Source organism: Bos mutus, chromosome 16 (genome assembly GCF_027580195.1).
Source record: "Bos mutus isolate GX-2022 chromosome 16, NWIPB_WYAK_1.1, whole genome shotgun sequence".
Taxonomy (NCBI): domain Eukaryota; kingdom Metazoa; phylum Chordata; class Mammalia; order Artiodactyla; family Bovidae; genus Bos; species Bos mutus.
This window is the reverse complement of record NC_091632.1, coordinates 10,792,219-10,813,092: the sequence shown is the minus strand read 5'-3', so window position 1 is coordinate 10,813,092 and position 20,874 is coordinate 10,792,219. Positions and strand designations below refer to the sequence as shown.

At 50.4% G+C, this 20,874-nt stretch overlaps 1 protein-coding gene across 3 annotated transcripts in view; it reads left to right on the top strand.

Annotated features, from left to right (window-relative positions):
- Positions 1-20,874, top strand: part of PLXNA2 (plexin A2) — a 238,425-nt gene that overhangs the window by 173,434 nt on the left and 44,117 nt on the right. For all 3 annotated transcript variants that reach the window (XM_070384706.1, XM_070384704.1, XM_070384705.1), the window contains 2 exons: positions 1,380-1,570; positions 20,530-20,681. In XM_070384706.1, the coding sequence (XP_070240807.1) occupies positions 1,380-1,570; positions 20,530-20,681 (343 nt within the window). The remainder of the gene's footprint in view (positions 1-1,379; positions 1,571-20,529; positions 20,682-20,874) is intronic.

The window sequence follows — 20,874 nt, the reverse complement described above, 5'->3', positions numbered from 1 at the left end:
TAAAGAGAAGAGAATTCCAGACCACCTCACCTGCCTTCTGAGAAATCTGTATCCAGGTCAAGAAGCAACACTTAGAACTTGACATGGAACAACAGACTGGTTCAAAATCAGGAAAGGAGTACGTCAAGGCTGTATATTGTCACCATGCTTATTTAACTTATATGCAGAGTACATCATGGGAAATGCTGGGCTGGATGAAGCACAAGCTGGAATCAAGATTCCCAGGAGAAATATCCATAACCTCAGATATTCAGATGACACCACACTTACGGCAGAAAGCAAAGAAGAACTAAAGAGCCTCTGGATGAAATTGAAAGAGGAGAGTGAAAAAGTTGGCTTAAAACTCAACATTCAGAAAACTAAGATCGTGGCATCTGGTCCCATCACTTCTTGGCAAATAGATGGGGAAACAGTGGAAACTGTGACAGACTTTATTTTGGGGGGCTCCAAAATCACTGCAGATGGTGACTGCAGCCTTGAAATTAAAAGATGTCTGCTCCTTGGAAGAAAAGTTATGACCAACCTAGACAGCATATTAAAAAGCAGAGACATTACTTTGCCAACAAAGATCTGTGTAGTCAAGGCTGTGGTTTTTCCAGTAGTCATATATGGATGTGAGAGTTGGACTATAAAGAAAGCTGAGTGCCGAAGAATTGATGCTTTTGAACTGTGGTGTTGGAGAAGACTCTTGAGAGTTCCTTGGACTGCAAGGAGATCCAACCAGTCCATCCTAAAGGAAATCAGTCCTGAATATTCATTGGAAGGGCTGATGCTGAAGCTGAAACTCCAATACTTTGGCCACCTGATGCAAGGAACTGACTCATTTGAAAATGATGATGCTGGGAAAGATTGAAGGCAGGAGGAGAAGGGGATGACTGAGGCTGAGGTGGTTGGATGGCATCATCAACTCAACAGACGTGAGTTTGAGTAAACTCCGGGAGCTGGTGATGGATAGGGAGGCCTGGTGTGCTGCAGTCCATGGGGTCTCAAAGAGTCAGACACGACTGAGCGACTGAACTGAACTGATCAGAACTGAACTGACTGAACTAACTGATCCCCGAGTGTTACAGACTAGATACTCAAAGAATTTAAATTCTTTGTCACATCGCTAGGAAGTGCTGAAGCCACAAGAAAAGCCCTGATCCAACTTAATCTAGAGCCAGAATTCTTAAATAATAATATTTTCTGTCGTGCCTTTAAACAACTGCTAAGAGCGTCAATTTATTATTAATTCCCTGTCAATTATTCTTTGCAAGGATAATGACAATCATTGGTGTTATCCGTGGACGGGCGGTTTATATCACGCTTGCAAGAAGGGGGTAAGCAGTGAGGAGTCCTCTGCAGCTCCCTCTTTGACCGCCCTGTCCTTCCCTCTGCAGTCCACCTCTACAAGTGTGCAGCCCAGCGGGAGAGCTGCGGCCTCTGCCTCAAGGCCGACCGGAAGTTTGAGTGTGGCTGGTGCAGCGGCGAGCGCAGATGCACCCTTCAGCAGCACTGCAGCAGCTCCTCCAGCCCCTGGCTCGACTGGTCCAGCCACAACGTCAAGTGCTCCAACCCTCAGATCACCGAGGTAAGCCCCCCAGGTTCCCAGAGTGGGACGGAATGGCTGGGAGCTGACCCTCCCCCAGGGCACGGGGAACTGAGCCTTTATGAAAGAATGCTTGATGTAGAATGAGGTTAATGCGAGAGCAGGTAACGCCTCTCACGGGTGTCCCGATGGCCCGTGTGCAGCCATAAGTGACAAGTGTGTGGGAGTGTGTCCTCATGCACGTGCACAGCCATGCGTGTGCCTCAGTGTGCATGTGTGCGCCAAGGAGGCAGAGCCAGCCCAGCCTGCCTGCCAGCCCAGCTTTGCCAGGTGGGGATGAGAAATTGGCTGGATGGTGGGTGAACATTTCAGAAAAAACAGGCTCAGCTTTTCTCAGCAGAAATGTGATGTCAGGGGCTGCAATTAGCCCAGAGTTGCAAAGTTGAAAATGGAAGGAGAAAGCGAAGGCAGGCACTGCATGAGCCACCGCGCCGTTTCCACGGGTTTCCTTTCTGTCCAAATTTGTTTGTGCATTTTAATGGAAAGAAATAGGTAACTAATTATCCTGAGGAGGGAAAAAATGATGTTTCCTGAATAGTCAGTTGCAAAGGAAGATGAAGAGATGATGTGAATGAATACGCAGCTGCTTGGGGTTTGAATGGCTGGGGAGAGGAGTAGTTGCATTTAACTCTGGTTGCCTTAGGAGCTCATCACTCTTTACTGTTCCCTACTCACCGACTGTCACTTGCACTTTGAAACTAATTACACATTCCTCAAGATGACTAGGAATATCAGCCAGGGCAGGTACCACTGTGATTTGCAAGTCTAAGAAAGCAGGAGCAGGGAGTTCTCTGCTGGTCCAGTGGGTTACACTTGGCCTTTTGCTGCCATGGACCGGGTTCTAGCCCTGGTCGGGGAACAAAGATCACACAAGCCGTGCAGTTTGGCAGAAAAATTTTAAAAAAGAAAAGAAGAAAGCAGGAGCAGCTGCTCCTTTTCTGCTTCTTCCCTGAGCAGCTGCACTGTCCCTTTTCCTGCCTCATTTTCCCATTACTGGCCAAAGCAAGCCAAGTCTGGCTCTAAGCCAAGTCTGGCTCTCACCTGTGTCACAGAGTAATGGGAAACTAATGGAACGTCCCTGTGACCAATTTGCAGCTTCAGATCAGTTAAAAAAAAAAAAAGAAGAAAGAAGCCTCAAGATCAAATGAGTATTGTTAACCTACCAGGAGATATTTGAAGAAGGAGCAGATATTTGTTTGGTGTGCTTGGCACTGTCTCATCTAGCCCTCATAAACTCCATGAGAAGCCAAAATTCTCACCTCCGTTTTACAGAGGAAGAAAACGTGGCTCTGAGTGATGGAATTGTCCAAGTTCACAATGGCAGAGCTTATATTTCAGCTCAGATATATTTAATTGTAAGAACATTTTTAAAGTGTCTATGATTTGCCCAAGTAATATTAAACAAGAAGCGGGCTTCGACTGAGGGTCTAGGTCCGGGCAGCCAAAGAGTGTGGTTAGCAAGATGAACAAAGATGCTCAGTAGAAAGCATCAATGAAGCAAAAGTTGATAGAAACTGGAGAAAGAGAACGCCTCAAAGGGCTGCTGAGACCTAAATTAATTGAATGTTGGCTGGAAGGATCAGCAGAAGGCATACTGTAAAGATCATGACTTTAAATGATGTGATTTGCTTTTTGCTTTTGCGCTAGAGGTAATTAAAGAAAAAAGACTAGAACATGTTACTGTGGATGATTTGGTGGCTGAAAGCTTACCAAAAGGCAGAGCCCTGGAACCCGACACTGAAAAGGACATTCCTTGCTCAGTGTGCCAGCCTTTAAGATTGAATGAGATTGTGTTGTTTGGGGGTTTTATTTCTGGAAGTAAAACCTGCCGTAAATTAGAAATCTATCTCCCAAAATAAAATCCTTTTTTGTATGATGGTACAGTAAAAAAGAAGTGGGCTTCCCATCCCTCACATCCAGCCTTCCTAGGGTGTACAGACCAGATGCTGTGCATCCACAGGGCTGTGAATCCCAGGGACAGTGAAGTGCTGGAGGAGCGTGTGTCCCTCTACCCAGGTTCTCATTCATCCCTGTAGGAAGGTGCTATGAGGGTGCGGACTCTGCCCTTCAAAGACCAGGCTTCTACAATCCCAATCTTCTCTTGGCCATGCCCGCTGGCGGTGCCTACTGACTCTCTCCTATGCCCTCATCTCACCGGCAAAGTGCTCACTGGGACTGCTGGTGGCACCCCGGCCTCTGCCCCAGACTAGCTCCCTGAGCCGCTCAGGGCTCCGTGCCTTCTCCCTGATTCTAGTGATTTCCAGCAGCGGCTGCCCTGAGAATTTGCTCCATCCTATAATTCTTCCTGCTGCGGCTGTGGTTCGTCTCTCTGCTTCCGCACCTGCGGTCCAGGGACGCTCGGATCAGACAGGAGGCACCCGTTTCCATCAGCCCTCTCACCCTTGCCAACCCTGACTGCGCCCCAGCCCCGCCCGAAGGCGGGCTTCTCCAGAGAGACCTCTGCCCCCACGCCCCTGCTCACTGACCGGGGACTGACAGGCTGCTCTGTTCCCCAGGACACCCAGGCTATGCGATGCTAATTAACCCCCTGAGGTAATTAGGCGGTAATTGATTTTCCCAGTGAACGCAGCAGCAGGAAGTGGAGGCCCTGAGCAGTGGGGTCTCTCCTGTTGGTGTTTTTCAAGTAGAGGCTGTAGACAAAGAAAGAGCATCAGGGGAGAGAGACAAACCCACACGGTGTCTCCAGCCACTCCAGGGACGGCAGGCACTCCGGACCGGACACGTGGGTGGGAGAAGCCAGAGCAGGAACCTTCTACCCGCGTTCAGTCTGCACCCCCAACCCCCAACCAAGCCTCCTCTCCTTACAAAAGCCATTTTTCACTTTTTAAACTTTGCATGTTTGAGATAATTTCAGACTGATAAAAAGGTGCAAAAATAGTACAAAGAACTTTCATATACTCTTCACCCAGATTCTCCAAAATTAGCATCTTACATAACCACAGAACAATGATCAGAATTAGGAAATTAACAGTGATGGAATAACACCGTCCAATATACATGTCTTCTTCACATTTCCCAGTCGTCCCGATGACGCCCTTTTTCTGGCCCAGACTCCAATCCAGACCACGTGCGGCATTCGTCATCACGACTGCCCAGCGCCCGCATCCCCAGTCTTTGTCTTTCGTGACCATTGTTTTGTAGGATGCCTTTCAATTAGGATTTGTCTGACGGTTTTCTTGTGATTAAATTCAAGTGACAACACTAAAACAGCTGTAGTTTCACGTCAAAAGGGCTCATGAGCCGACTTGATTTAGCCCCAGTGGCCAAATCTGCAGCAATGTGAGCAAGAAAATAATCATCCTAATGTACTTGATGCAAGAAAATAATATAAGAATGTGTGGTCCTTATTGATATAAATAAACAATGTGAGAGAGAGGAAGCTCCTCTTTATTCTAGAATCCCAAGTCCTAAAAATAGAAGGACTTTAGGGAAACAGAAATATCACCACTTAGCAAAGTTCACAGTAATCTTTGTTTCAGGCAGGAATGTCCAATGAAGGCTAAAATTAGCAAAATTAGCAAATTAGCAAAGAACAGTGAGAAATGGGATGCTGACAGAGCCTCAAGCTCTCTCCCCACACGACCTGTGTTCATTACAACAAGAATGGTGCAGAGTACTTTCGTACACGCTTTACAGTGAAGAAGCCTGGTGGACGGTGGTTAAAGGCTTAAGGTATCTTAACCAAGTGATCAAAGTTAGCATCACCAGTAATCAAGAGAACCAACCTCTGTAGCACGAACTGAGAAGAGCACCACCTCATTTCGGCGGCATCTGTTCCCAAGAACGTGTGATTTGTTAAAAGTAACTTTCAAGAAGAGTCAACTCATTTCCTTTACCTGGGCTTTCTTGGCTAATTCCTTGATGTTGGCCTAGATCTTTTTTTTTTTTTTTTAACAATCGGAATTCTACAAGCTCTGTGCTCTTTTTTACAAACCTCCCTCTCCTCTCTGACCCTCCCTTATCTTCAAAAATGTATAGCCCCTCAGGATGTGCCCACGTGTAAACAGGAGCCATTGACCACAAAGATCCTTCCTGAGGGAGGAGATGGCCCAAGGTGGTTCCTGGGAGCAGCAGGATGTCCACTGCTGGAAACCAGCAGGGACTGGAATGGGGCTGTCTTGCCTGCGGGGGCAGGGCAATCAGTGAGCTGACCTCAAAGGAAAAGGAGTGAGCTGAAGCTTAGTTGGCTGAACAGCTGTGCTCTTCCTTAACCCCTCCTAACCCAGCTGTCTCCATGGCAACCAAGCCCTCCCCTAGAGACCCATCTCCTGTGGCAGCTCCATGTAGGACACATCTTCCAGCCGATTGAATTTCCCAGTTTGCCTCGACTTCAGGTTAGGACCCCCTCAGGACTCACCGTCTGCTCCCTCTCAGCCAGCCCTTGGTGTGATAATGACGCTGTCCCCCGCGGGAGGCATTCCAGGCTGTTCCCACTCCAGCTGTCATCCTGGGCGTCTGCACACGTGTCACCTGTTCAGACGCGTGGAGGTTTGGAAAGCACGCTTCCGTTCCTCCCCAGCGTGTGCCTCAGGGACCCACCAGGACATCACAGTGGAGGATGTTAGGAGCTCTCCCCTAGAGAGAAAGCGAAGCCCAGAGAGACTGTGAGTGGGCAGCGCCCAGCAGAACGGGTCAATGGAAGAGCTTCTTGGGAGAAAACTTTGGGAAGGGCCAAGAGGTATTGGAGCACCTGTCAAAGAGGTCTCCACTCCAAGCAAGTGCATTGGTCTGCTAGGGCTGCAGGGATCAGACTCCGCTGGGGACCTTAAAAAACAGAAATTGGCTTTCTCAGTTCTGGAGGCCGAAGTCTGACATCCGGCTTTCAGTGGGTTGGTTCATGCTGTAAGGGCTGTGAGGAGAATGTGTTCGAGCCTTTCTCTTGGTTTCTGGTGGTTTGGGGCAGTATTTGGCATTCTTTGGCTTGTGGAAGCAGCTCCCTGACCTCAGCCTTCATATCACCAAGGTGTTCTACCTGTGTGCATGTCTGTCTCCAATTTTTTAAAATAAGAATCCCAGTCATATTTGATTAGGGCCCACACTGATGACCTCATTTTTAATGTGATTATCTCTGTAAAGACCCTATCTCCAAATAAGGTCTTATTCTGAGGTGATGGGAGTTAGGGATTCAACATGTGAATTTGTGGGGGATAAAATTCAACACAAATTCCCACAACAGAATATTCTAAGCAAAAAGAGGAGGTGCTGTGGTTCTAAGGAATTGATTCAGGCATGATTAGGTTAGAAGTTATTACGTGAATAAATTAGTCCTGAGTTGGGTGGCCGGGCGATACAGCCAGCCTGTCCCTGAACACTGGCCACCTGGAAGAGGCCGGGACCTGCTTGCCCTGCAGGCTGCTCTACTTCTCCCAAAGGGCTTCAGACAGAGATTTGTAATTTGTAACCCTTTGCAGCTGCCTGCTATTAGGAAAGAGGACTGCAGCAAGGACCTAGAGCTCCACACCTAACAAGAACACCAGTCAGGCCAAGGACCTGAACAGATGAGTCACACTCGTAGTTCCGGGAGTCTTACTAATAATAGCTTTTCTTTAACCAGACACTACTATGTGCCAGAACCCATAGATTCTGCGTACCTGCTCCTTCCTATTACAATCCTGCAAGATGACTGTAATTATCTCCATTTAAGAGCCAGGGAAACAGTGCTTAGGGGAGTAAATAATTTGCCCAAAGTCACACATCTGGTTAGTGGCAAGACAAATTCACTGGTGCTTCTTGACTCCAGAATGCAAACTTGCCCCACCTTTTGATGCTCCTTCTCTTGGCCAGAGGGATAGAGAAGTATTCCCTGGCTGTGCACTTTCCCACTTCACCCCACCCCCAAAACATCTGAGCCCAGGATCCGAGTCCCCTTGGTCAGTGTCAGGAGATACGGACAAACTGGGGACATTGGCTACTCTTTTAAGCCTTAAAATAACCGTCCCCTGTCTTCCTAAAGAGAATTAAGTTCACACTTACTTCTATCAGTGGGGAGAAGAACGGTAGAACATTGGGGGCACTTTTCAGTGTAAGGCGATCACTTCTTGTACATCCAGGGGAGGTGTTACTTCAATTACCTGTGGTCCTTAAAGCTGTCGGACTGTTCGGTTGGCTTCTGGTCGGTGTCTATGAATGGGATGATGGTCACAGTGAAAGTTGCTCTCACAAGCATCTCAGTTGATCAGAAAGCCCAAAGGCTGGGGCCCAGGCAGTTCATATCTGCAGGTGAGAATGGAGATCGGGGTGAAATAAAGGCAAAGCAGGCTTAGGATGCAAGGGACAAATCCCCCGTGTTGGCGTCTCAGTGAGTGATCAGGAGCCTACACCATTTGGGTACCAGGAGACACTCCTGTGTACCTCTGAAGTCCCCTGCCACACTGTCCAGTAAGGTCACACTGATGCCAGATCCTAGGAGAACTGGTTTTGCAGTGGTCTCTCCATTAATCACTTTGTAGCTTTTCCGTATAAAGTTGTCAACTTCAGTAACTCCCCACGCCTCGCTAAACCACCGTTAGGGAATATCCATTCTGTTCCACATTATCTTAGGTACATGTAACCGGGAAAGAAAACCAATTGAAAACTGCCAGCACTGCCCTCCGAAACCAGGCATAAATAATTCTTGATGCGCTAGAAGTTTGAGATGATCCATTGCTCTTGATTCCTCCCGCTCTCCGTTTGCCCTAACATTTTAAAGCAGATCTTTTTCCTGGATTCTCTCAGTTGCAAATGCTTGTGTGAAACTGTGTGGCAAGCTGGATACTTGGAAGTATTTATCTATAAGGCTACAGTGAGTTTCTGCTGGAAAAGACAAGAGCCACCTGCCCAGGGTGAGAGTGACTCGCTGCAAAGTTCCCAACAAATAAATAAATAAGTCAGCCAGCTTTCCTGAGAAACAAGTCAGCCCTCTGATCTCCCGTTCATTTATTTGCAGGCCTCATTAATATAACATCACTGCAACAAACAGCTAACGGGGGATGGTGTCAGGATGAATAATGGAGTTACTCTGCTGAGATAACAATTAGGTTTTGAATGTACTATCAGCTAAGACAGAGCCGGCAAGGATCCGTGCCGGGTAGAAAGCTGGTGCTGCCGATGCTATGGATGCCTGCAGAGCTCTTTGGCTGGGCTCTGCCGTGAAGAGTGTGCTCACGCTTGCTCGAGCACACACACGCCCACGTCCACACCCACACAGACACGCGAGGGTGGAAAAGGACGTGACAGTCTGCTATCTTGGATTCAGCATCCAGGTGCTTTGGGGAGCCAGGCTGGGGTCAGAATTTGCGGGCACAATGTTGGTATCACTGCCCTCTCAAGTCAGGAAAACTCTAAGCAACAGGAAAGGAGTAAGTGGGTTAGTCAGGAGAAGATTAACTGTCCCCGTAGTACCCACAAGTGTCCTCCCTGGCCTGTCCTGATGAAGGGCAGAGCCCTCCTGATTCCAACCTCAGACACAGGAGCTTTTGATACAAAGTGTACCCGTCCACTGGGGGTGCTCCACCCGAGTGACTCCCCTGGACCCACACCCTTGGCTGTGCTGGGAGGCTCTGAATTCTCCTTTCCCACCTCCTCTTAAGAACACAGTCTAGGGTGCTGACAGCCTGCTGCAGACATGGCAAGAGCCCCACAGGTCCGTCAGAGAGGCAGCAAACGCCGTGCTGGGCAGTCTCCACACCTGGCTTTCCCCTGCTACAACTTGGCCCTCTCCACTTGCCCTGAGCCCCACCAAAAACAATACCCAGAGGATCCACTTGCATAGGACACTTGTAAACATGAAGCCACTTTGGGAGAAATATCAATAACCTCAGATATGCAGAGGACACCAGTCTTATAGCGGAAGGCAAAGAGGAATTAAAGAGCCTCTTGATGAAAGTGAAAGAGGAGAGTGAAAAAAGCTGGCTTAAAACTCAACATTCTAAAAATGAAGATCATGGCATCCGGTCCCATCACTTCATGGCAAATAGGTGGGGAAACAATGGAAAGAGTAACAGACTTTATTTTGAGGGGCTCCAAAATCACTGCAGATGGACTGCAGTCATGAAATTAAAAGACGCTTCCTCCTTGGAATAAAAGCTATGAAAAACCTAGACATTATATTAAAAAGCAGAAATATTACTTTGCTGACAAAGGTCCACCTAGTCAAAGCTATGGATGTGAGAGTTGGACCATAAAGAAAGCTGATCGCCCAAGAATTGATGGTTTTGAACTGTGGTATTGGAGGAGACTCTTGAGCGTCCCTTGGATGGCAAGGAGATCCAACCAGTCCATCCTAAAAGAAATCAGTTCTGAATATTCATTGGAAGGACTGATGCTGAAGCTAAGCCACTTGATGCAAAGAACTGACTCATTTGAAAAGACCCCAATGCTGGGAAAGATTGAAGGCGGGAGGAGACAGGGATGACAGAGGATGAGATGGTTGGATGGCATCACTGACATGATAAACTTGAGTTTGAGAAAGCTCCGGGAGTTGGTGATAGAGAGGGTGGCCTGGCGTGCTGTGGTCCATGGGGTCGAAAAGAGTCGGACGCAACTAAGTGACTGAACTGAACGGAACCAATGCTTTGAGGTGTAGGATGCCCGTAATTTCTGAGTATTTCTGAGGTTCTGTGGAGTTCATTGTTTTGCTTCTGGGTCAAGGCTGTGTATTGTCACCCTGCTTATTTAACTTATATGCAGAGTGCTGCTGCTGCTGCTGCTAAGTCACTTCAGTTGGTCTGACTCTGTGCGACCCCATAGACAGCAGCCCACCAGGCTCCCCCGTCCCTGGGATTCTCCAGGCAAAAACACTGGAGTGGGTTGCCATTTCCTTCTCCAATGCATGAAAGTCAAAAGTGAAAGTGAAGTCGCTTAGTTGTGTCTGACTCCTGGTAACCCTATGGACTGCAGCCTACCAGGCTCCTCTGTCCATAGGATTTTCCAGGCAAGAGTACTGGAGTGGGTTGCCATTGCCTTCTCCGTATATGCAGAGTACATCATGTGAAATGCTGGGCTAGATGAAGCACAAGCTAGAATTAAGATTGCCGGGAGAAATATCAATAACTTCAGATACGCAGATGACACCACCCTTATGGCAGAAAGTGAAGAGGAACTAAAGAGCCTCTGGATGAAAGTGAAAGAGGAGACTGAAAATGTTGACTTACAACTCAACATTCAGAAAACTAAGATCATGGCATCGGGTCCCATCACTTAATAGCAAGTAGATGGGGAAACAATGGAAACAGTGAGAGACTTTATTTTGGGGGGCTCCATTTTCACCGCAGATGGTGACTGCAGCCATGAAATTAAAAGATGCTTCCTCCTTGGGAGAAAACAGTAGTCATGTATGCATATGAGAGTTGGACTATAAAAAAAGCTGAGTGCTGAAGAATTTATGCTTTTGAACTGTGATGTTAGAGAAGACTTTTGAGAATCCCTTGGACTGCAAGGAGAGGCAACCAGTCCATCCTAAAGGAAATCAGGCCTGAATATTCACTGGAAGGACTGATGCTGAAGCTGAAACTCCACTACTTTGGCCGCCTGATGCAAAGAACTGACTCATTGGAAAAGACCCTGATGCTAGGAAAGATTGAAGGCAGGAGAAAGAGGGGACAACAGAGGATGAGATGGTTGGATGGCATCACCAACTTAATGGACATGAGTTTGAGCAAACTCTGGGAGTTGGTGATGGTCAGGGAGGCCTGGCGTGCTGCACTCCATGGGGTTGCAAAGAGTCTGACACAACTAAGCGACTGAACTGAACTGAACTCTTTTGGAACTCAACTGGCCTGGCTTCTGCTGAGATTTCTTAATCACAAAATAGTAATGAGCAAAAAGATAGCTAGCACTCACTGAATGCTCACCTGCGACCTAGCACTGCTAACTTATCACCGTCTGTATATTATCTCATTTAGACTTTATGACAACTTCTATGAGGTGGAAGCAATTATCATGAGCCCCACTTTACAGATGAGGAAACCAAGGTACTGTGAAGGGTGATACCTTTCTTAATGTCACACTGCTAGTGAGCTGTAGAACTAGGACTTCATCCTAGCTACTTGACTCTGGAATTCCCATGTTTGACCCTGTAGCATCCTTCATCTCTTTCCTGGGCTCAGTTAGACAAATAGAACTGTCAGTCCATGGGCTGGGGGAGGGAGTGGAGTGGGCACCACATTCGTCATCAAGCCTGCTACAGAGATAGGAAGCAAGCCAGTGGTCCCCACCCAGAGCATCATTTGGGGAGACTCGAATGCACAGGGAGAGATGGCACCGGGGCAAGGCCGAGGGGAGTGTGGGCATTCACAGGGTCAGGGCCAGAGAGTGGGGAGGATGGAAGCTGAGAAGTTCAGAGAAATGGTGGCTAACCAACTCCAGAGCTCCTTGGAGGGCAGCAAGTGTGCGGGCCTGCACAGAGGGGCTCACGAGGCTGGCGCATGAGTTCTCATAGCTGACGGCCTTGGGGCTGTGCCCTGGCAGGACGCTGGAGACTCAGGCAGCATGGTGGGGAGGCTGGAGGCACCGGTTAGGTGGACCTGGCTGGGCTCTGCCGTTCACTCTGTCCCCTTGAGCCGGTTCCTTCGCCTATCCAGAACACTATTCTGCGTGTATAAAGTGAAAATAATGGTAGCACCTCCTTCATAGCTTGTCGTGAGCCCTAAGTGAGATGTAATATATAAGAAAGTGAAAGTGTTAGTCTCTCAGTCGTGTCCGACTCTTTGCGACTCCATGGACTGTAGCCTGCCAGGCTCTTCTGTCCATGGGGATTCTCCAGGCCAGAATACTGAAGTGGGTAGCCACCCCCTTCTCCAGGGGATCTTCCCAACCCAGGAGTCAAAGCCAGATCTCCCACATTGCAGGCGGATTGTTTACCATCTGAGCCACCAGGGGAAACCCAATATATAAGACCCTCAGCACAATTCGACTCATGATAAGTACTTAATAAATGAAAAAATTGGTAAGTAGGTACCATTATCAGAATCTTTAGTAACCTGGAGCTGATGCCCACTTCTGTCTCATCTCCCATCACGTCTATCAGGCAGGAGATATAAACAGAGAAGACAGGGTCTCTAGGATGGGAGCCAGTGTTCATGAGGCTCCCATCTCGAAGGGGTTCTCCTGTGACCCCTTAACCATCTACCCGTACATCTGCCTCACCTCCAGCCTCCAGGGCTCTGCCCAAGTCCAGGAGTGGCCCAGCCAGTGCTCCCTAGGCTGCCCAGACCCTGGGCCTCCAGCACCTCCCTCTGCTGCCGGTGCAGCCCCGTGGAGCTCCCCAGCTGTAATTAATCAGCTGCATCTGCTCTCGCCCTTGGGCGGCTTTGTGGCACAGTTCCCTCTGAACTGTTCAATTAGCGGCTGCAAGAATCAGGGCGAGTGCAGCATCGCGGCGGCTGTTTTCCAGGTCACGGCACCCACGGTGGAAAACACACATGACACAGTCTGGCAGGAACGCAGGCTTGGCCCGGCTGCCCGGGCGTGCGGCGGGCGAGGTCGGGCTGCCGGCAGGTGAGGTCTGAGGAGGTGGGGGAGTGGGTCCCCAAGTCAGGGATTCCTGGCGACTTTTAGAGGATGCGCAGGAGACAGGAGTCTCCTGGTTTGTCCCTCCCATCATTCATGCCAGCCTCATCCCACAGCCTGCTGGCCTGCTCATCCAGGCCTACAGAGGGCAGATGAGGGGCACGGCCTGGGCTGGGGCCAGACACCGGGATCCTGGCGTGATCTGTGATTGCTTCTGGGACAGGGCTTAGGGGATGCCAGACTGAGCCCTCTTGTGTTTCCCATATTCTCTTTCTGAATCCTGCAAATAGACAAACTTAATTCTACAACCAGTTAAAAAGCCAATACTCTTAAGGCAAGGTAATAACACAACTTTAAGTCTCAGTAGGACGCAAATTAAAGGTTCTTCAGTTCTTGCCTGGTGGCTCAGACGATAAAGAATCTGCCTGCAATGCAGGAGACCCAGGTTCTATCCCTGGGTCGGGAAGGTCCTCTGGAGAAAGGAATGGCTATCCACTCCAGGATTCTTGCCTGGAGAATTCCACGGACAGAGGAGCCTGGCAGGCTAGTCCATGGGGTCGCACAGAGAGTTGGACACGACTGAGTGACTAACACACTTAAAAGGTTCTTTGGAGTTTCCCTGGTGGCTCAGATGGTAACGAATCCACCTGCAAACCAGGAGACCCGGGTTTTATCCCTGAGTCAGGAAGACCCCCTGGAGGAGGGCATGACAACCCACTCCAATATTGTTGCCCGGATAATCCCATGGACAGAGGACCCTGGCAGACCACAGTCCATGGGGTCGCAAAGAGTCAGATACAAGTAAGCAACAGAGCACATATGCATAAAAGGTCCTTTAGGGAAGAGAGACACGTAGGGTGAGAGGTGACTGAAACAGGGAAAGGAATTCCAGGGAGTAAGGTAAGCATATGGGAAAGAGAAGGGATTACCTCCCCCTGGGGTTTGCCCAGGGCCTGCCTGGCCGGTGGCGTGTGAGCCCGCGCTAGGGCAAGTCGAGGTTGGCACAGGCCTCCCTTGCAGCGAATCAGCAGACCTTTGCTCAAGCCGCGAGCCTGCTTGGCGTTTCTTTCTTACACTCTCAGAGGATTCATGGATATCCAAGGGTCCAAAGAAAAACATCTGAAATGATCAAAGGGCCTGGAAAACAAGAGCTTCCAATGCAAGGCTGATGGAATTGCAGAAGCACAGACCAGGGGTGACTTAATTGCTGTCTTCAGTATCTGAAAGAGGTTTGATGAGGAGGCAGCTGTTCGGTCCTCCATTCAAGGAGAAATCACAGCAGAAACTGGCTTGAGCTAAAGTCAGCGAGATTTCAGGAAGAACTTGATGCTTCCGATGTGAAAAGACTGCCCCACTTCCAAGCGACACCTGGGCACCTACCTCCATCCTTGCAGCGGTCATTCGAGAACACAGGTTGTCCTGGAATCTGCCTGAGCCCAGTGTTTCCCAGGAAGAAAGAGCTGGGGACAGGTCTTGACAGCTGCTGTGTCCCAGGCAGTGTGTGATGTGTCAAGTTACTAAGAAAAATGGAGGAAGTCCCTGTCCCGAGATAGTTATTGTCTTATTGAGAAAAGACAGAGTCCAGAGTGACCCTTGCTGTCAGGGGTGTTCACCCATGGCAGTGAGGGTGTAGGTAAAGGGGCTCCTAAATCTGCCGAGATGGTTAGAGAAAGACTTTCTGAGGAGGTGTCATTAGCAGAGCCTCGTGTGATGGGTAAAGCATGTGTTAGCATCACGCTTGGGGGGCAGAGGGAACCGTGGGTCAAAGGCACACGGGCTTCAGACCCTGTAGCCACGGGCGCCCCACCTCCCCCAGGGAGCACGCATAGTACGTAAGAGAGTGGAACCAGAGCTCGCGGAGGGGACAAGGGGAGCACACAGCGAGAGCCGGCCCAGAACGTGGGGGAGCCCTCGGTCGCCCCCCGCACCCCCGCTCAGCAGCTGCTCTGTCTCTCCCCGCTCCTCCCGTACTTCTGGCTCTCCCTTGGGGTCCACAGAGGAGAGTGGACCGCGATCCCTCGTCCACGGTGTGTGCTGCAAAGCATGGAGCTGAAATGAGTCCGTGTATAAAGATCTTCCCAGCTGATTTCACAGGACTTCAGCTCCCTCCCGCCTCTCTCCACACCCCCATTACCCCCAAGCACACACACATCCATCCCAAACTGTCAAACCGTTTGTTCGCGTGGGTGTCTCATTCAGAGTTACTTTCCTGAAAGAGTCCATTGAGTTTGTAATGCAATGCCCCATGGGCCTCAGAATGGCCAATAGCCAGGGGCAAAGAAGTAACGAGAAGGGAAGAATGAAGGCCGTTTTAGACTGGGCCAGTGTCCTCCCAAATTTATTCTGGGTGAAAGGGCGATGTCTGGCTCCGAACATGCTACTGCGGGGAGCCGTGAACCCGCGGACACAAAGGCCCCGCCCTGGGCGGTACGGCCACTCCCCCACCAAGCTCAGGCTTTCTCCAATCAGCCCGCAAGCATCTCTCTCCGCCCTGGATCAGCCCACCAAGCACCGTCTAAGTTATAAGTTCCCTGGACCGTGTGTCCTCTTTCCAGGTAAATAGAAAGATGCCTCCCACCTCTAGGCTCTCTCCACCACCACCATCCCATGTTTTTGTGGTCTAGGAAGACACAGGTGCAGGGAAACTCTAGGAAGGAAACTAACTGCCAACTATCGTGACCTGCTCTCACAACCATCATCATACCAGGGAGTTTCCAGGTGTTGTCTTATCTCACCTTCACAGCATCCCTGCGCGGCAAGCACTGTTATCTGTTTTCTGATGTGAACACAGAGAGTGAAGGTTACCTAGCTTGTAAGTATCAAGCTGGAATTCAGAGTCTGTCCCCCTCCCGAGCTCACTGTCTTCCGGCCGCCGACACCGCCCAAGCATCAGGCCCTCCTTCCGCACCCCTGAGCAGCTGGCAGCCCGGGGCCCATCCGAAACTAGAAGACCAGATGCATGGATCTGGCTGCTCCCCTGGCTGTCTCTTGGTCTCCCTCTGACCGTGGGGGGAGGACTCTCTTTGCCTCACCTCTCCAGAAGGTTAGCACTTTCTCCCCTGTGGCCCCACACCTCCTCCCAGATCTGGAAGGCCTTCCTGGGAGCTCTACAAGCAATAGTCTGGGACTCCACCAACTCGCCTCCCTGTGGACCTACACGGAGAAGCCAGACGTGGCTCCCAAGGGGACCAAGCTTCCTGAGTGCCATGCTGGGTGCCCTGCCATCTAACCCTACTGTACTGAAGAGAGAGTCTTGGAGGCAGTCTCCAGGGTGGGGCACTGGTGGGCCTGGGGCAGTGTCCTGAAGACTCCTGTTCACGCCCTCTCTGGAGAATCCATTCTTCTTGCAAGCATCTCTGTTCCCCTTCCCTCTCCTACCGTGTGTGATAAACACAGGGACCATCAGTGCTGGCGCCCAGGTGTCTTTTGAATCCGTGCCCTGCTCCAGTGTCAGAGGAGGTGATAAGCGGATCTGTGTCCTCCAAGCCTCCCCTCCAGAGCCTCTCCTCCATGCTTGGTCCTCGGGAAAAGTGAGAGCAGGATGGCCGGGATGTTACCACTACGCAGACAGGGTTTTGGCAGACCCTGACCCTCATTCTCAGAGTCACCTGGAAGCCCTCAGGTGGCAGGTGGTGAGTTTCACGGGACTCCTGTCTCTGTTCCACTGAGCCCAGACCTCCACCCTGTCTCGCTTTGATTTTCAAGCCAGGGGGGAGAGCAAATGACACGGGCAAAGGCACAGAGAGCTTTAGAGTGCGTTGTGTGGACAGGGCCCCCTGGGCTCTGGGGAGCACTTGGGGGACAGAGCGTGAGAGGGCTGACGTGGCTGAAGTGACTAAGATCAGAAAGTGACGGGCCAGCCCGGGAGTCAGAGACTTTGCCTGGACAGTGGCCAGAGCCGTTGAAGGTTTTCAGAGCAAGTGACCAGTCCCCAGATCAGGTATGTGTCCATGACGACCACCTGGCCATGTGAGGAAGTCAGATCGCATGGAGGAAGACCGAGGATAGTGTGATTGAGGACACAGATCCACTTATCACCTCCTCTGACACTGGAGCGGGGCACGGATTCAAAAGACACCTGGGCGCCAGCACTCACGGTCCCTGTGTTTATCACACACGGTAGGAGAGGGAAGGGGAACAGAGATGCTTGCAAGATCCTAGCTGGGTGCACGGTGATCCCATTAACCTTGAAAGAGGATCTGGGAGGACAATCAGGTTGGGGGTGGAGGGAGGGAAAATTAAGAGTTCATTTTTAGACGTGGTGAAATCTGAGGTGCCTGAGGGACATGCATGTGGAAGTCGAGGTGTCCAGTAGCGATTGGATATATGGATATGGAGCTCGGGAGAGAGGTCTGAGCCAACAATATAGATTTGGAAAGCATCCGTAATGGCGGCCTTGGGAATCCTCTTGCAAATCAAGTTCTCACCACCTCATCTGTGTTTTGGAAATCCAGATTTTTGTTCATCAGTTTTGTCTTAAGCAAGAAAAGGGAAGCTACACCCCATGTAAGCCCCAGGGCACAGTGGCTGCTGAGTGTTCTGACCCTCAAACTCCTTCACCACCTCCCCGGGTGCTGGAGGCACAGGATATAGTGTGTACTGTGTGGGGAAGACCCACAGGGACCCAGCACTCCCCAGCCACTTGCCCCTAACCCGTGAGGATGATCCCAGTCTGGATTCCAGCAGCTCTTACCTGGGTTAGAAGGGCTCAGACTTGGGTCTCCACACCCCTAACTATCCATCTCTTTGATTTGTCTTCATGCAAGACAATTATGCTTGCTAATAATGTTGTCAAGTCTCCCATCTCTAAACAGCATAAGCTGGCTTATGCTTCTGAGCAGCTCTGTGCTCACAAATGTCCATTTGTGACAGTCCCCAAGTGACCAGGCCTCTGCCTCAGACCCTTGAAGATCACTGTGGTGAATTCCCAGCAGGAGGACACTGCCCCGTGGACCTGCCAACATCACGGAATAGCCATAATACCATCCCCACGTGCTACCTGCAAGACCGAAATATTTTTAGGCTTTCCAGAAAGATTTCATTTCACAGTGTTTCTGAAAGGTTGTAATTAACCGCCGTGAGCAAGAGAATGTATTTTTAAAAATAAAAGTGGAGGAAAGAGAGCAAGCCAATCATCACGGTTCTGTCAGGGTTTTCAGTAGGTTCCTGGCATCCAGGTGGCTGAAGGAGGGGAGGTCGGGCCAGTGATGCTCGTTCCAGGCTATCAGGGGAGGGCGCCGGCTTAGATTTGCTCAGTGGTACCTCCTTCCTCCTGACACTCTTCCTGCAGGGCCATGGAGGCCACCCTTTCCTTTTCCTCCTTACAAGTATCCATCTCCCAGAGCTCAGGAGGCCCAGGGACCTGAGGAAGTGGCGCCGGGGAGGGTGGAACAACCAAGATCTCATGTTGGTTTTATTTAGAATCCTCAGAGACAGGAAAGCCATGGGGCTACAGGTTCCTCCTGCCAGCTCCTTTCTTTCCAAATCGCCCTGACTCCCCCTCACCTCCAACCCCACACCCAGTGCCCAGAGATGCCTCCGGGCACCCCTTTCCCTCCCTCAGGAATTTATCTCATGAATCGGATTTATTTGTATTCATCAGTTCAGTTGCTCAGTCGTGTCCCCGCCACAACCATCATCTTCTCCCTGTCTGCTCTCACCTGGGCGCTCACGGCCAAGCTGGAGGCCGCATGCATGGTGCTCACGTTGCTGGCAGTGAACAGTGCCCCCTTGAGAAAGATAGGCGGAGGAAGAGTCTCCAGAGCCTTCAGTAGCGTTTTCACCTGTGCTCACCACTCATCACTGCCCAGAGGCCCCATCTGGAGGTTTCTAGTGGACTCTTGGCTTTGCCCCACTTCCTTGCCTCTCTCCCTCCCTTACTGTCTTATCTCTCTAATGTGCAGTGAAAAGAGCCCTGGACATTTTTTTTCTATTTGGTCCACGTATACAAGTTGTATGATCTTAGAATAAGACACCCTGGCTCTCCTTCCAGTTCCGAAATTCTGTGCTTCTGCCTGAGGTTGGGTTCGTGTCTAATCTCCTCCTACTTTGGATAACTATGGACCTCAAAGTAGAAATTATTCCGTGGAATCTGTTGGATCCCAAAGAGCTGTGTTTTTCCTGGAGCCTGATTCATTCTCAGATAGAAATTTACACGTTAGGAGAGCCTGATTCTGCAAGTTCCTTTTCCTGTTGCATCAAAATAAAATCAAGCAGTCAGCATTTGGTGACTGAATTAAGAAATGAGTAAATAAACGATCCTGGCTCCTGGGAGACTTCTGTGGTGGCTCAGATGGTAAAAGCATCTGCCTACAATGAGGGAGACCTAGGTTCGATCCCTGGGTTGGGAAGATCCCCTGGAGAAGGAAATGGCAACCCACTCCAGTATGCTTGCCTGGAAAATCCCATGGACAGAGGATCCTGACAGGCTACAGTCCATGGGGTCGCAAAGAGTCGGACACGACTGAGCAACTTCACTTCACTTCACTGGAAAGGAAGCCGGCAGACTTTGGAAAATCAGGAAGCTATTTCTCTTTGATACGAGCACAATCGAGTTACAGGATTTTTCTTTTGTGTGTGTGTTGGGTAATGTCAAATATACTTTCCGTCTGTGGTCATCCCCTGCAGTGGCCCTTAATCAGGGACTCCTCAGAGCTCCCATGGCTTTTCCTTCAAATCTACCTTATCACTGTGTACCCTGCATCAGCCTTACTTATGGCCTTCTTATCTCCTCCTCCTTGACCACTAAGTTCCTTGAGGGCAAATTCCCTGTTCATCATTGTAAACTCAACTGAGGCTAGCACACAGGGGCTGCCGGCATGACATGTCACAGTTCAGTTCAGTTCAGTCGCTCAGTCGTGTCCGACTCTGTGATCCCATGGACTGCAGCACACCAGGGCTCCCTGTCCATCACCAACTCCCGGAGCCTGCTCAAACTCATGTCCATCGCGTTGGTGATGCCATCCAACCATCTCTCCCTCTGTCGTCACAATTACAGAGTCCTTGGGAGTTGACAGAATGGTCCCGGACACCCTCCATGTGGGAGCTTCCAGGGTGACGTTGGTTAGAGAGGATTATCCTCCTTCCCAACTAAAGAGACCTGAGGTTCAGGGAGATTCTGAGACTTGCTTTCAGTCAGGCAACTAGTGAATTCAAGCCCTGCCTTGAGCCTAGTACTTTCTCCTAATCTGTTTCTCATAAGTGGACGAATGAATGAAGGCGTCATTGGATGGAGGTCCTAAAGAACCAATGAAGTAGGTACAATTTCATTGTCGGGATGATGATGTTGGAATCCTAGACAAGTTTAAAGTGGCGGAAATGCAGTTCCACCCCAGACTCCAGGTGTTCCAAAGCCTCCCTGCAGGGAGGGAAACAGGTGCCCATGCCCCTCCTGCCGTGACCGACCAATTACTCCTCCCGCTTCCCTCCCGCAGATCCTGACGGTGTCCGGACCTCCTGAAGGGGGGACTCGAGTGACCATCCACGGTGTGAACCTGGGCCTGGACTTCTCGGAGATCGCCCACCACGTGCAAGTGGCCGGAGTGCCCTGCACGCCCCTGCCAGGGGATTACATCGTCGCTGAGCAGTGAGTCCAGTCTGCTCGGGCCCACACCCTCCCTCCACCCCCTCAAAGCTTGGGGAGGATTAGCCCCTCTCTCTCTCCTCTGGGACTGCTCCAGGATGCATCCCCTGTCTCCCTCTTCCCAGGGACCCCACTCCCTGAAGCCTTCCCAGGACCCTCTCCTGGCCCACCTCCACTCCTCGAGTGTCCTGTTCTA